General features: G+C 40.1%; 1 protein-coding gene across 3 annotated transcripts in view; it reads left to right on the forward strand.

Annotated features, from left to right (window-relative positions):
* SIPA1L2 (signal induced proliferation associated 1 like 2) overlaps positions 1-17423 on the forward strand; it is a 330522-nt gene that overhangs the window by 125734 nt on the left and 187365 nt on the right. For all 3 annotated transcript variants that reach the window (XM_073627936.1, XM_073627938.1, XM_073627937.1), the window contains exons 4-5: positions 3765-3953; positions 8942-9116. In XM_073627936.1, the coding sequence (XP_073484037.1) occupies positions 3765-3953; positions 8942-9116 (364 nt within the window). The remainder of the gene's footprint in view (positions 1-3764; positions 3954-8941; positions 9117-17423) is intronic.

Genomic DNA, 17423 nt, shown 5'->3' on the forward strand with positions numbered 1-17423 from the left:
CCTTCCGGTTGGCTCCCCTGCGTGAAACCACGTAACTGTACGTCGGCTCGCGGGGTCCGGATAGCAGGCGCGCGCGCGCTACACAGAGGGGTGCCAAAGCTCGTGGCCGACGGTCGCCATGACCGCCGGCCACGAGTGATCATGAGCAGGAGACCTAGATCAGGAACGAGTGTGTGTAAACACACACTGCCCTGTTCTGTTCTGACAGGAGTGAAGATCGTGTGTTCCTATTAGCTAAGAACCATGATCCGTCACTTCCTCTAGTCAGTCCTCTCCCCCTTCAGTTAGAATCACCTCCCAGGGAACACAGTTAACCCCTTCACCGCCCCCCTAGTGTTAACCCCTTCACTGCCCGTGACATTTTTACAGTAATCAATGCATTTTTAATCGCACTGATCGCTGTATTAATGCCAATGGTTACAAAAATGTGTCAAAATTGTCCGATGTGTCTGCCATAATGTCGCAGTCACGATAAAAATCGCAGATCACCGCCATTACTAGTAAAAAATAATAATAATAATAATAATAATAAATGCTATAAATCTATCCCCTATTTTGTAGACGATAAAACTTTTGCGTAAATCAATCAATATACGCTTATTGAGATTCTTTTTAACAAAAATATGTAGAAGAATACATATCGGTATTGTCATATTGTCGCTCTTTTTTTGTTTATAGCTCAAAAAATAAAAACCGCAGAGGTGATCAAATACCACCAAAAGAAAGCTCTATTCGTGGGAAAAAAAGGGCGTCAATTTTGTTGCACTTTTGTTGCATTTTTGTTGGGGTGCAACGTCGCACGACCGCGCAGTTGTCAGTTAAAGTGACGCAGTGACGAATCGCAAAAAGTGCTCTATTCAGGAAGGAGGGAAATTCTTCCGGGGCTGAAATGGTTAAACTGGTCGCTCTGTATGTAGCTTCTGACAGGCTGCACAAGGAGCCTCGTATTTCCAGGACCATAGGCGATAGGAGTGCCAAATTTTGATCAGTAGTGGGGTAGACCTTCAGCTACCTATCCCCCAAATTTGGGCTTTATGTGGCCCCTGGTCGCTGAGCCACGACCCTCAAAGTCTATCTTTTTTGGGGGTTTTTGTTTGTGATTTTTTTTTTTCTTAAATGGGCCTTTCTTAAGGTAAGGAGACTGGAGCTGCAGCTTCAATAGCCCCTATGTTAATCCAGCCATGCAGCCATCAGCTTGTGCGGGTTATCTTTAGCTGGCTCCCAGGCTTGAAAGTGAAGCAGTGAAAATGATAAACAGGACAAATGGAAAGGGCGAATCTCCCTAACAGGGGCACAGGTAACAATAAAAACTTGACAGGTGTTCTAATCCTTCTCTACTTTATCCAAAACTGAAACAAGAAATGTTTTGCCTTTAGTTATACTTTAAATAGTTTGACCTGATATCCGAGATATCCCAGATATGATAAAGTTTGAAACACAAAAACATAAATTATAATATAATAAATAAAAATAAATAATAAAAAAAAATAAAAATAAATAGTAATAAAATAAATTTCCCCACGATTCACCATCGCTCAATTCTGCAGGTGTTCTAATTTATTATCGCTGTTTTCTAGCTGGTCTAAAGCCACTTTTGACGTAAAGGGACACTTTTTGGTTGCTATGGACAATCTCCAGTTTCCAGGCAGAAAGAACAGTATATATAATATAAAACTGCATGCAGGGCATGGGCTAAAGCACTGGGGACAAAAGGGATGTGAAATAATTTCATACAGTACTGTAATCTGTAAGATTACAATACCGTATGTGTTATGATTTTTACTTTCTTTTTAATTTGCCGCCAGGCTCCGCCCCCGTGCGTCGCGACGCTCGCAGGGAACGGAGCCTGGCAAGGAGAGGCTTCGGAGGAGGACGGAGCCCACGGACACTGCGGGGGACATCGCAGGATCCCGGGGACAAGGTAAGTAAAGGCACACCAGGATCCTGCGATGTAATCCCGAGTGTGGCTCGGGGTTACCGCTAATGGTCCTGAATTTTAACCCCGAGCCACACTCGAGAAAACCGCCAGGGAGGCTACGACTGTTGGGTCAAAACATGTAAACTGGGAACCTGTATGAGTGTCCTAATGAAATGAATAGTTTTTTGACTATATTGATTCTCAACTTCCTGTTTACTTTACTTGTTTTCTGATTTGTAAAGTGGATTTGTACACCATTCCACATGTGTACAAGAAGGTGAGCTGTCGTTGGTATTTTAAATTGCAAATGTAATTTGGGCCTCCAGAGAAGGCTTATATCAGCAATAAGAATATACACAATTCAGTTGACCTTACATACAGCTAAAATCAACATACTTTATAAATATGCGCCAAAAGTAACATTAAGCTGTTGTTCCAAAACAAACCCTGTTACCCTATCTTCCTAAAAGTATATAGTTTTTACAAATGATATGAAAACGTATCATGACTGGTTACATATGAGCACAGAAAAGACAACTGTGCCATCTAAGGAGGAGGGGGTTAAGGCTTGATCACTTATGTGGATACAGTAATCTCCACCAGAAACAAAAAGTAATTAACCTGAGATTTAACCTGAGTTAACCTGCAGATCACAGTTAGACCGCATATGGTCAGGTTATTATGGTCCAGGTTTCCAGGTTGTAGAGTTTGTTATGTCCAACTTGTCTCTAAATGTATGTTCATATAGGTGTATTATCTCCAGTGTACCAAGATATATACTGTACATATCAAATATAAAAATAGTTTTTACGAAAAATAATAATAATGAAAATTAAATATATATATACTGTGTATGTGTGCATGTGTGTGTGTGGTGTGTATATATATATATATATATATATATATATATATATATATATATATATATATATATATGTATATATATGTTCATATTGTGATAGAGGCTTTAGCTTATTAAATGTTTGTTTGGGGGTGTATCTAAGGTCATTTTTTCTTAGTTATGAATGGAGCATGGCAGTGTTTGAACTTCTGTTGGGTTTTATTGCTGTCTATGCCTCTGCTGCAGCAATTCACCTTCTCTATTTATCCTGTTGACTATTGTTTTGATGATTACTGTAACTGGGGCAAAAAGTTATCGTAAATGCATAATTTTTTGATTGTCAACTGACAAGAGGCAACGGAAATCAGGCTGTGAAGACACCTGTGAAAACTGTTGAAGAGCGGATATTTTCTCTTTCTTTAAAAAGATTTTCTTTACCTTCCTGTTGTGCCTATGACACAGGAAGTGAAGAAATTTCTCACCAATGGAACACAGACAGAATAAATATATAAATGTATTAAATAATTAATTACATAAAAAAAACAGGGTGTTTAATCATTGTTTACTCTAACCTAAAAAAGTTTAGCATTGATAAACACCAGTAAATGAGTAACAGCACTGTATGTTCTTATAATGTTTTCTAGCGCTGAGGAACAAGAAACGTCTAAACAGTTGCTTTTGGGATGAAGCTAGGGGTGGCTCATGTTACTGAGCAATAGTACAAGCTGGTTGAAGTGTTACATGATCTACATTATGCCTATTACTTGGTACATTTGCATTCTGTATATCTCTAAATGCATTGCTAACATTCTTAAACTGTATAACGGATTGGCTTGAGCCATGTAATATTCATGAACAAATACGGTAACTACCATCTTTTATTCAGCTGACTTAGGCCAAGCTTTCCAACCAGTACAATCTAACAGCTATCATATTCATTAAAAAAAGGTTCAGTGATTTACCAGTACTAACAGTTCTGCTTTACACATCCCATCATCTGCACAGCTTACAACTCTCCGAGGGGCAGTTTTAGAAGATGCAGTGCCATCAACAGCGAGGCATGGTTCAGCACGTGGCCTTCCTCACAAAGAAGTCCTTGAATATGTCATACCGGAGCTTAATGTGCAGTGCCTTCGACAAGCTCTGAACTCCCCAAAGGTCCCAGAGCAGCTGCTCAAACTAGATGAACAAGGGGTATGTCCTTTTTAGATTTACTTATTTGTTTTGGTATAACAGTCAAAATGTGATTTGTACAGAGCTGGCTACTCCTCTGAGGACAGCTGCCGCCTACCCCTGGTAATACACACATCCACATGTGCATTCACTCACCCTACAACCATGGATGTACAATGGACTAATTCGTTTTTTGGACTATTATGTGCGTTTTTAATGCTTTAGTCATTACTACTATTTTGGATACAGCAGTTTTTTTGCACCAGATACAAATGTATATATTAAAGTGTAATTATAAGCTAGATTTTAGTATTGTGTGACCTTTCTCTATTAGATGCATTGTTGAATACATAAAGAAATAGAAAGTATATGTAGTTTTACTCAACGCCTTATCAATTCCCCATGAGGTTGTCACAAGATGAATTCCTCTAATTACATAAATTACATATTTTTGTCTCAGTATCCATACTAGGTGACTTATGATTCCATAAAGTCTTGAATATTTTCATTAGATGTTCTAATCTAATTTAAAGACCATCTTTGGGCAGAAGTGCTATTTTACAGAAATTAATTGAATGGCTTACCCATGTGCATGCAGTATATAGATATTTTATTTTTTAGCTATGCTTCTCTAAATGTTCCTTTAAAGCTGCCAAAAGCTGCCTCGTAGCCAGCACTTCCTGTTCAGGAGACCAGTCAGCCCATCCTAGTCTCTGTGCACTGACTGGTCTCCTCAACACCCCCTTTTAGTTTGAGTTCAGGCAGTGCTGATGTAATTATCTCAGCACTGCCTGATTCAGTGGAAAGGCAGTATTTTCAAAGGCAGCACTTCTGCTCATTCTACTTTGCATACCTCCCTGCTGAAACTTCCTCTGGACCTTTTGAGTTTTCATCAGTTTTGTTGGCAGATATGGTTTGGATGATGTCCGTATGCACTTAGCTGCAGTGCAGAATATGAATAAAGGTACTGACCTTCTGAGTGTGATCTTGCTTGAAGTTTAAGGTGGCCATACACGGATTAAAATTCCCTACTGAACTGGCCAAATTTCGATCTATGTATGGGCAGGATGGTTGTACAGAAGTTGATCTACAAGTCTGTCGGGTTTTTCCCAAATGATCAGTGCTACCGGCTATAGCCGGCAACACTGATCAGTGTGTTCTGATGCAGGGAAGGCTCCCAGCTGTGAGAACACAATAGCACATCGAGTGTGTGGATGCAGGAATCGGGTCATTTTGATTTTGAAAAAATTAATAATGCTTTAATTGAGTCATTATACATTTGCTACCACTATCCCTGCTGTTATGTTTTGTCTCCTGTAAACATATAAAAATGGTTGGAAGAATTGCTTAGTTTTTCAGCAAATCAACATACACTCTCAGATCTTCTTGCCATACAAGTCATTTCCACCACTGTTCAAATCCACTACATTTCAGGAAAAAGACTTAATATGGGTAGAGGTAACTATTGTCATTTTAAGGGATCCCACTCAATGTGCAGAAGAAATCTTCCACAGTGTGCGTTACCCAACCCACACACACACACTCAATTAATTGGTAACCAGAATTTCCTCTAACTTTAAAAGAATGCATAGTGGGTTGCCTTATCTTTTGATATATATATATATATCATAAGAAGGCCAGTATGGTGGCCTCCTGCCCTTCTCTTTTTTAGGGCACTTCTCTACACATTCTTCTTCACAAACTACCCATTACTTACCTTCTGTATGCCCCCTTTTTTATTTCAGTAGTGAAATGAGGTTTATTGGATTAACAGAAAATGCGCAATATGCATCAAAACAAAATTGGACGAAGGAATACATTTTGCCACCCTTGTCATTTTGTTGATTTGAATACCTGTACCTACTTAGCACTGATTCATCGGAACACACAATTGGTTTGGTGAGCTAATTAAGCCTTGAACTTCATAGACAGGTGCATCCAATCATGAGAAAAGGTATTTAAGATGGCCAATTGCAAGTTGTTGTTCTATTTGACTCTCCTCTGAAGAGTGGCAACATAGGGGCCTCAAAACAACTCTCAAATGACCTGAAAACGAAGATTGTTCTACATTATGGTCTAGGGGAAGGCTACAAAAAGTTATCGCAGAGATATAAGCTGTCAGTGTCCACTGTGAGGAACATAGTGAGGTAATGGAAGACCACAGGCACAGTTCTTGTTAAGGCTAGAAATGGCAGGCTACATAAAATATTGGAGAGGCAAAGGCAAAGGATGGTGAGAACGGTCAAAAGCAGCCCACGGACCACCTCCAAAGACCTACAACATTAACTTGCTGCAGATGATGTCATTGTGCATCCTTCAACAATTCAGTGCACTTTGCAAAGGGAGAAGCTGTATGGGACAGTGATGCGAAAGAAGCCTTTTCTGCACACACTCCACAAATGGAGTTGCTGGTATGCAAGCGCACATTTGGACAAGCCAGCTTCATTTTGGAATAAGGTGCTGTGGACTGATGAAACAAAGATTGAGTTATTTGGTCATAACAAGGGGCGTTATGCTACCCACAGTAAAATTTGGTGGAGGTTCCATCATGCTGTGGGGCTGTGTGGCCAGTGCCGGTACTGGGAATCTGGTTAAACTGGTTATGAGCCCAGCCAGGGGTTACAACAGTGAATGAATATTTGCTGTTACAACACTGATCATCCTCCCGGCCAATCAGAAAGCGGGTCTGATACCCATTATCCGATTGGCTGAAAGGACAGGCCATCCTATTGGACGCCTAGGAGGAGGGAAGGAGACGCACGGTGGAAGCAAGGAGGAGGGAGGAGGAGAAGACACAGGAGCCGCTACCCAATGCCCCACCGCTGCCCGATGCCTGCCACCTAGATGGGGGTAAGTGGACCGACCGGGAGACAGTGAGCGGGGGGGGGGCTCTCTTTGAGATGCCATGGGGGGGTTGTTTGATGCCCCCCCCAAACAAAAAACCACGAGCAGCCACTGGCTGCATGGGTATCAGGAGGGCAGAGGAATTAAATGTTTAAGAAACATAGCAGCCACTAGCATACAAGGCTCTCTAAACTTCAGCTTGCATGTTTTCTATTAACCCCTGGCACACTGCTTTTAAACTCTGCATACACATGGGGAAGCTTGGAACCATTTACTGCAATATATGCTTTTCTCACAGTTTCCACAATCATCTGATTGAATGCTTTGCTTTGTATCTCTGCCAGTTATATTAAATGAACTTCATGAACTAATTGTTCTGTTGTCTGCAATAACTGCCAAAGAAAGATGAAATGGCCATCAGTTTCCCATTGCCTGTTATGAAGTATTTGTCCACTGTTCTTCAAAAAAGATTTTAAAATCAATAATTTCTAATGGTTTTCTAGAATAAAGTGCCTATTGTTTTTCTTCATCATTGCTCACTATCTATCCCAAGCAGCAATATTGTAACACATAAATGCTGAAATACTTTTAGGCAGCAGTATATTGATTTTTGGTAAAAACTATTCATTTTATTATTATCTCGCTGTTTGCATCATAAACAACTCTTATGAAAGAAGGTGAATCGTTGGGGTTGAGTTACTAAAGACAAATAGACTTTGCAAGGGAAATTGCACTTTGAAAAGGAATTTTCCCCAGAGTTTAGTGAATGAGGTGAAGCTCTGCTTAATCCCATCATCCAAACACGTGCAAGCAAAAATGCAATTTTTCTTTCCTTTGCATGTGATTGGGTATGCTTTGCAAAGTGAAATTTCATCACATGCACTAAGCTTTGGGGAAAATTCCCTTTCACTGTGCAACTTGCCTTGCAGGTTGAACAGCATTTTTGCCTTTAGTAAATCAACCGCATTCTGTCCTGTAAAAGTCAGGACATCCCAAAGTATGTTTTCTTTATAAATGATATGTACATGGTCTACGTATGAAATGATTTCCACCAAAAAGTAAGACAATTCTAAGATATCGGTTCAAAAATGCATTCTATCCATAATCTGCTAGTCAAATCTGGTTATGATATAGTTAAATGTACATCTGTATGCAACAGGAATAATCCCTAAGATATTTTGAACAGTATGCCTTTCATCTTATTAAAGCGTAGGCAACTCTCATTTACTCCTGCAACTTCTTAACAACATCATCAAACACTCTTTCATATATTATTTAGTGTGAAACTGCTAAATTTCTGGCCCTAGGCAGAGATTATTTAGTACAGAGTTCAGCCTAATTGGCCAGCAATTTGATTATACCAGCAGTGGTTATCTGCACTACATTAGTTTCTAATATCGCTCAGCACAAGTTGAATAATAGAATATATGGAAGATAGGGATAAAACATTGTCAGTGGGAATATAATAATGCATAATTACCCTATGTTCGCATGATGTCGTTTCCTGTAAGACATTAACTGTGAATATATAAGCATTAGTGCCTATTTCCTAATGATTTAAATGACAGACTTCTAAAAGTGTGTCGCTCCAAAGGGTTTATTTTACACAAATTCAGCAAATGCATTATGTTTACAATAAACATGTTGCCCTACAGAAAACAAGCACTGTATGGCAACCCTTCTGTACCTTGCTACCCCAGTAGAACCCTTGAAATAGTTTTTAGGTCTTTTTAAACCTCTGCTGAAATCAAATAATTGGAGTTCAGTGGGAAAATAGCCCCTAACCTTTGTGGCACGAAGAAGAATGCCACCCTTACAGGCAGCTAGAAAGATGTCATGCAGCTGGCTCTGTCATATGACATTGGCTTTAGAACTATACAGGCAACATTACATGGGAGGTCAATTAGCCACAGCTCAAGGAACTCCAAGCAAAGTCTAGAGGAACCCTAAGCTTCCATTGAACCATGGTTGAGAATGGCTGCGGTAGTGTGTAGTGAACACTTCGGCTTACTGTTCTACACATTTTAGTAAATGAGGTCTGTTGCAAGAACATATCATTTAGAACAGAGGTTTTTTGGGGATTATTTATAAATGTTAATTAGTAGAATTTTGTTTTGAGTGTAAAACACTTGCCTGAACCTGAACAGTCATTCTTTTATTTTTAGCTGAGCTTTCAACACAAAGTTGGTATCCTGTACTGCAAAGCAGGACAGAGTACAGAAGAGGAGATGTACAATAATGAAACTGCAGGGCCGGCTTTTGAGGAGTTTCTTGATCTTTTGGGACAACGTGTGCGTTTAAAGGGATTTAATAAATACAGAGCACAATTAGATAATAAAAGTAAGTATTGTAAAACATTTCTACACTTTTTTTTTACCTAATGGACTGTTGCCTTAGCCGCACCATCCCAAGCCACTTTAAATCACTTAAAAGATAAGTCCACGGTAACACTAAAATCTCTACATCTTAAGATACCCACGATCTAACACTAACCTATCTAACCCTGTAAAGAAGAAATCAGTATACATACCTTTTTTGAAGCTGTTCCGACCCCAGCCCATGATGGGCTGTCAGCTGCAACTTCGCTGTGGAGGTGGGTGCACAGGACACAGCCGACAATGAAAGCCCCATAGTAAGCCTAATGGTGATGTCACATCCCATCCATTTCACAGTCGTTGTCAGCTGTGTCCTCTGCAGAGCTTATGCCACTGTAGGCCGGACCGGATCGGCTTCAAAAAAGGTATGTATACTGATTTCTTCTTTACAAGGCTAGATAGGTTAGTCTTATATCATGGATGTCTGCAGATGTAGCGATTTTAGAGTTAGGGTGGACTTCCCCATAATAGTAATTTTAGACATATGTAGATATAAATCAAAATCACAAAATTACAAATACATATATGTTGTGTATGAAAAGTGAATGATTGGTATTTGAAATACAAAAAAGTGCTATAAATATACCTTGGAGGGTCAGATTGTTCAAAAGTGATATTTTACTTATAGATGGAGCCGTATGGCTAGACTAACTATGGCTTCTTAAATGTCTTGAATGTTTGTTCCCTTCCACATTAACATGCTCAAGCAGATACTGTTGCAAGCTGCAAAGATCAAACCAGCAGAGCACAGTAAAGACATAAAACATTTTTCAGGTGGTTTAGCTCTACAGCCCCTTCTAGAACGTACGTTTTTACTCGGTTGACACTGTAAAACAGAAGTACAGTCAAAATATAACACTGTTGCTCCCCACCTACACTATGGAAGCCATAAAGTTTATATTTTGCACTGATGATGGCTAAGAAATTTTGAACAAGCTTTATGGAGATTTTCCAAAATATTTTTTTTTTAATTTTTATTTGTACAGTATCTTGGTTAAAGTCCACGATTCTGGATTCACAGATAGACACTGAAGTGTACACAATAATTTGCATGGCTCCACCCACAATCTTTTATTTACAGTGCCTTGAAAAAATATTCATACCCCTTGAAATTTTCCAAATTTTTCATGTTACAACCAAAACGTAAATGTATTTTTTTGGAATTTTATGTGATAGACCAACACAAAGTGGCATATAATTGTGAAGTGAAAGGAAAATGATAAATGGTTTTCCAATTTTTTTACAAATAAATATCTGAAAAGTGTGGCATGCATTTGTATTCAGCCACGAGTTTTTGGTTGTAACCCACTACAAAGCTAGATTACATTTTTAATAATGATAAAAGATGATTTTACACTTTATGCAACATAATGTGTTTATATTATTTTTTTTAAACGGATATGCAATTAATGGTCTCTCCTGAACAGAACTAATTTTGTTAGTAATGTGTGTCAAGCAGCTATATTTTAAAGTTTTAAACTGTAATTATAATTGTTTTCATTATTTATCGTTTTGATTAAAGCTGAGCTCCAGGCTGATCTAAACAGTTGTTATTGCAGTTGTGTATTCATTTAAAAAATGTTGAATGCAATTTGTCTAGGAACCTGAATTTGTCTTACAGTAATATCTGTCTCTTGTAATCATGTATCCAAACTCCCAGCAGATTGGGAGAGGGGCAGTTAGCAACATTACCAGTTTTGTTTTCCTACAAGCACTGGTGCTGCCAAGGAACTTGGTAAAAGGAGACCATAGGGTAAACAAGGCACAGTTTTACGATCTGTTGCTGCTTTTTTATCATTGTCTAATCTCAGCTGGGGGCCAGAAGTTGACCTAGCTGTATTTCTTAACCCCATTAGAGAAAAGTATATTCACCAACCTAGATGGGCTTTCTGGTAGGATTTTGTAATTTTCAGTAATGGATAAACAGGACAATCTTGGGTAAGTAAAACAGCTCTCATATGTGTACAGTGCCTTGCAAAAGTATTCACCCCCCTTGGCATTTTTCGTGTTTTGTTGCCTCACAACCTGGAATTAACCTGGATTGTTTGAGGATTTGCATCATTTAATTTCCAGAACATGGCCACAACTTTGAAGATTTTTTTTTTTTTTTATTCTGAAGCAAACAACAAATAGGACAAAATAACAGAAAAAGTCAATGTGCATAACTATTCACCCCCCTAAAGTCAATACTTTGTAGAGCCACCTTTTGCGGCTATCACAGCTCCAAGTCGCTTTGATTAAGTCTCTATGAGCTTGCCACATCTTTGCCCATTCCTCCTTGCAAAACTGCTCCAGCTCCTTCAAGTTGGATGGTTTGCGTGTGTGAACAGCAATCTTTAAGTCTAACCACAGATTTTCTATTGGATTGAGGTCTGGGCTTTGACTAGGCCATTCCAACACATTTAAATGTTTCCCCTTAAACCACTCAAGTGTTGCTTTAGCAGTGTGTTTGAGGTCATAGTCCTGCTGGAAGGTGAACCTCTGTCCTAGCCTCAAATCACACACAGAGTGATACAGGTTTTGCTCAAGAATATCCCTGTATTTAGCACCATCCATCTTTCCCTCAACTCTGACCAGTTTCCCAGTTCCGACTGCTGAAAAACATCCCCACAGCATGATGTTGCCACCACCATGTTTCACTGTGGGGATGGTGTTCTTTGGGTGATGTGATGTGTTGGGTTTGCGCCAGACATAGCGTTTTCTTTGATGGCCAAAAAGTTCAATTTTAGTCTCATCAGACCAGAGGACCTTCCTCCATACATTTTGGGAGTCTCCCACATGCCTTTTCGCAAACTCAAAATGTGGCATTTTGTTTTTTGCTGAAAGTAATGGCTCTCTTCTGGCCACTCTGCCATAAAGCCCAACTCTATGGAGCGTACGGCTTATTGTCGTCTTATGTAGAGATACTCCAGTCTCTACTGTGGAACTCTGCAGCTCCTCCAGGGTTACCTTAGGTCTCTGTGCTGCCTCTCTGATTAATGCCCTCCTTGCCCGGTCCGTGAGTCTTTGTGTGAGGCCGTCTCTTGGCAGGTTTGCTGTTGTGCCATGTTCTTTCAGTTTGGTTATGATAGATTTGATGGTGCTCCTAGGGTTCATCAAAGATTTGGATATTTTTTTATAACCTAACCCTGACTTGTACTTACTTCTCTACAACAATGTCCCTTACTTGTTTGGAGAGTTCCTTGGTCTTCATGGCAGTGTTTGGTTAGTGGTGCCACTTGCTTAGGTGTTGCAGCATCTGGGGCCTTTCAAAAAGGTGTGTATATGTAATGACAGATCATGTGACACTTAGATTGCACACAGGTGGACATCATTTCACTAATTATGTGACTTCTGAAGGTAATTGGTTTCTTTTTATGGGCTTTTTATGGGCTTCATAACAAAGGGGGTGAATACATACGCACATGCCAATTATCATTTTTTTATTTCTGAAAAATTGTTTTATGTATATATTTTTCTAATTTTACTTCACCAACTTAAATTATTGTGTTCTGATCCATCACATATAATTCAGATCAACAAAACATTAAACCAAAGGCTGTAATGTAACAAAATAGGTAAAAAGCCGGGGGGGGGGATACTTTTGCAAGGCACTGTATATAAGCATTGTATTTTTCTGTTTTCCTAGAATTCAGCATACATTTGGTTTATTTAGATTTAGATTTAGATTAATTTCTTGCGTAATAACATTTCAATATGAAATAAATTGTAAAAATATATTTGAAATTAAATTAAGTTAAACAATCACTCCAAATGTTGCCACTATATTGGAATAAAATTGTACCATGTTGTTGCTAAATCCATTAAGTCCAATCCTACTGAGATCCAAATACTGGGACTGTTGTTCCAGAACTGCGACTGTTGGGGGGTATGCATACAATTTCATGTATCTTTCCTTCATCTGTTGCATTCAGATATCAGAAAACATAATTTTTTTGTTTACTTTTAGTCTGGTAACAATACATTTTACCACTTGCAGAATTAGTTGGCAAACCAGAGACAAACAATTTTTCTAAAGGGAATTAAGTAGCTGGAGATCAAAATATATACGCACATCTAAAAGAGTCAGATGAAGGACATACTATTCACTCCTTGCAGAAATAGAGGCAGTTCTGTAATAAAATAAAGATTTCATAAAATATTGTCAAAAACATATGAAGTCCTACTCTGTAAGTTGTTAACAAAATATTAAAACAGAACCAATGCCATTAAAGTTTCCCATTAAACCTGAAATGACACAAGAAAGTAGTAATTCTTAAATAGGTGAGTTATACTGCCACTTTCATGAGAAAAAAATAAACCTTAAGTCAACCTCAGTATAACCTTGCCTCCAACAGACATGCCTCCATTTTTTGCTAGTGTCCGAAGAGGTTGGATTCCTTTTCTTCACCTTTGCAGAGAAAAACTTTAAAGAAACACTGCTTGAACTAGTCTATACACGGCAGCTATCTGGATCAATGTATCATTAGCTATGGCTTTTAATGTTGTGCCTGGATCCTGCTAAATGGTGCTTTGTGTTGTGGTGCTTTTCAGACCTTTGTGTACTGTGTTAGTTAGCTGCAGACTGCTCCCCCTGACCCAGTCTCTGCAGACTCCTTAAGGAGTAAGGCCTTCCAGCCTGAACTAGATCAACATTTTGAGGCCACATCTGCAAATTATAGAGGTGACAGTTATGACAGAGAGAGCTGGGGGCTGACATCATCTTTTAGGCAATGTTTTATCAGTGCATGCTGTTCTTCTCACGTGATTCAAGTTAGAGGAAGCATCTTCATACTGTTTTCTCTAATCTTGAATTGCTTTGAGGACAATCTGGCCTCTGGTTCCATTCCACTGGCCATCTTAAATGTCTTTGCCACCTCTGGTCACCTCAGACCCTCATCAGCACCAGCTGCCTGGATTTGTGAGTACACATAGCTTTGCTTCATGTTGGGCCTAGTTGTTTTCTGTTAAGCTGTGCAACATGTCTTTTTAAGGAAGCACAATGGATAGTCCAGCTGCAACGGGTTACCTAGCCCATAGTTCTTAATAGGGATGAGCCCGACATTTGAGTTGAATGTAGGTTCGACTCGAACATCGGGTGTTCGCTCGTTCATCCAAATACCGAACATTATGGGGCATTCGTGGGAAATTCGTGGGAAATTCGGAACATGCCATAATGAACGGCGTGACTGTCAATGCACTGCGGATAAACCTCCGCCTCCATGGGAGGCTCCTGCTGACTGCAGGCTTTTTGCAATGACAGCTATTATATAGCTGAGGGCGGGGCCACCCGGTGACTTAAACGGGTGACCCTGTCCCCCTCTGATTTTACGTGACGTTACATGACGTCAGAAGGGGACGAGGTCACCCATTTACGTCAGTAGGTGGCCCCGCCCTCAGCTATATAACAGTTGTCAATGCAGAATGCCTGCAGTCAGTGGGAGCGGGAGCCTCCCATGGAGGTGGAGTCTTTTCCGTTGAATGAATGACATCACGGGACACTTTTTATTTTTTATTTTTTAATAAAGGACTTGTCTACCGTAATTTTTACCATTTTGACACTTTTTTGATGAACGTGTAGGGGTACAATGTACCTGATACCCATTCACATGGGGGGCCGGGATCTGGGGGTCCCCTTGTTAAAGGGGGCTTCCAGATTCTGATAAGCCCCCTGACCGCAGACCCCCACAACCACTGGGCAAGGGTTATGAGGATGAGGCCCTTGTCCCCATCAACATGGGGACAAGGTGGTTTGGGTGGAGCTGAGAGCATGTGGCTTGGTATGGTTCAGGAGGGGGGGCACTCTCTCATCCCCCCTTTTCCTGCAGACTGCCAGGTTGTGTGCTCGGATAAGGGTCTGGTATGGATTTTTGGGGGGCTCCTACGCCATTTTTTGTTTTCAAATTTTGGCTCGGGGTTCCCCTTAAAATCCATTCCAGACCTGATGGGCCTGGTATGGATTTTGGGGGGACCCCTACGCCATTTTTTTTACATTTTGGCACAGGGTTACCCTTAATATCCATACCAGACCTGAAGGGCCTGGTATGGATTTTGGGGGGACTCCCACACAATAGTTCTAAAAATTTTGGTGCTGGGTTCCCCTTAATATCCATACCAGACCCAAAGGGCCTGGTAATGGATGGGGGGCATGCCGTTTTTTCAATGATTTTTATCTATATTGCCGGGATCCGACAATTCATTACAGCCGCAAGCAGTTTTAAATTACATTTTTCCTTTAGAAACTAAATTTTGCTGTGGTACTGTTCTAAACACGGAAAAAATGCGCTACTTTATAGGCATACTAAGGACACCCCCCAGGCATGATATTTAAAGGAATATTTCATTTTTATTGTTTCACTTTAAGCATTATTAAAATCACTGCTCCTGAAAAAACTTCAGTTTTTCAAACTTTTTTTTGCATTGATACATGTCCCCTGGGGCAGGACCCGGGTCCCCAAACACTTTTTATGACAATAACTTGCATATAAGCCTTTAAATTAGCACTTTTGATTTTTCATGTTTGTGTCCCATAGAAATGTTCGCACACATTTTTTGCCTGTTCGCAAGTTCTGGTGCAAACCGAACTGGGGGGGGGGGTGTTCGGCTCATCCCTAGTTCTAATTGTTGACAGAAGTTACTTCTCAGTATTCTCAGCTCAGTATACCCAGAAGGGACCGATGTCTGCAACATAGACCCTGAGCCTCCCACCCATCCACAGCAATCTGCTCGCTTGGGTTATAAGCATGCTCCAACGACATCCACAACAAAATCCGATTCGTATTCTAATGCACCTACCTATAAGTGTGTCTAAGCTCCTATTAAGGTGTTCTTAATTGTTTCATTGAGGCATTGCGTTCTACCCTGCAATTGGAGGATATGCCTGCTGTTCCAGGCATAGGGACTTTTAGAACTGTTGCTAAAAATACTTTTCCAATACATTTAGTATGTAAATCTTTCCTCTGCTAGGACTGGAGACAACCTGTAGAATCATAGCTTCCTTTTTACAATGTTGAGGAGCTCTTTTAAAAGGGAATATACTTTTACTTTATACTTTTTTACCGTTTTTTATTGGCAGTACCTCAGACTGTGAATCCATGTCAGTGTGGATCAACTCTGTTAAACAAGACAATGCCATTTGAGGATACCCCTGATGTCCCGGAGCTTTTTGAACAAATGTCTGAAGCACTGCAGTACAGCTGTGATGGTCTGTTGCAAGCATCTAAGCTGGTGTCTTGTACAGGTGTAATGTCTGTTAAGATACATAGGGTACAGTGGCTTTGTGCCTTGCTTGCTGAGGATGCGCTAAAAGAACATTTGATTTCCTGGGATGCGGTAGTCAAGCCCTGTTCTTCCTCTATAGCAACAGCAGTACTTCATACTCGTTCTCCGTCTATTTCCTTCTCAGGTTGCAGATCTCAAGGCCAGAAGTCCTCTGTCTTATTTGCTCAACCCTCCACAACAAAACCATCCAGTCCTACAAGTAGGAAGTTGTTTGATTGTCCTGGAGGTTCCCTTACTGTGTTATCCCCTAGCAGTTTGAATTTCACAAGCTTCCTCTTGTGGCTCCACTTTAACTCATTAAATCGGGCATCCTTATTTGGCTGCCCCTCCTGGCTTTAATGCACCCCATTGAGCTTTTTTCTGGAATTTGTTAGTTCTCTGCAACTTGGAATCTCTGAATCCTATTTTGATATAAATCTAGCATTGAGAGTGTTGTCCAGTTGATCACACACTCTTCTCTGTACTGAAGTCCATTTTTATTAAGTTGGCTTGCACTCCTTGCGATGCTTGACTCTGTTCAAGCCTTACCCTTTTCTGGAGAGATTTCAAATCCTGCTAGAAATACAGGACTCAGACCTCGCTACTCCCTTACCTGTGAAAATGTTGCTCTTTTCTGGCTGGTAACTTGCTCTTCACATGATATTGTCTAGTGTTTTAGGTGGAATGTCCAGGAGACCTTCACTGAAAAGAGTCAATGTCCTACATTTTTAAAGTTCCTGCTAAGCCATGAATCATATCATCTATACACTATGAGTATAGAAATTCCTTTCCCATTTACCACTGTAATGCCCCGTACACACGGTCGGATTTTCCAATGGAAAATGTCCGATCGGAGCGTGTTGTTGGAAATTGCGACCATCGGACATTTTCCATCGGATTTTCCGACACACAAAGTTGGAGAGCAGGAGATAACATTTTCTGACAACAAAATCCGTTGTCGGAAATTCCGATCGTGTGTACACAAATCTGACGGACAAAGTGCCACGCATGCTCAAAATAAATAAAGAGATGA

This window comes from Aquarana catesbeiana, linkage group LG04, assembly GCF_042186555.1.
Source record: "Aquarana catesbeiana isolate 2022-GZ linkage group LG04, ASM4218655v1, whole genome shotgun sequence".
NCBI lineage: Eukaryota > Metazoa > Chordata > Amphibia > Anura > Ranidae > Aquarana > Aquarana catesbeiana.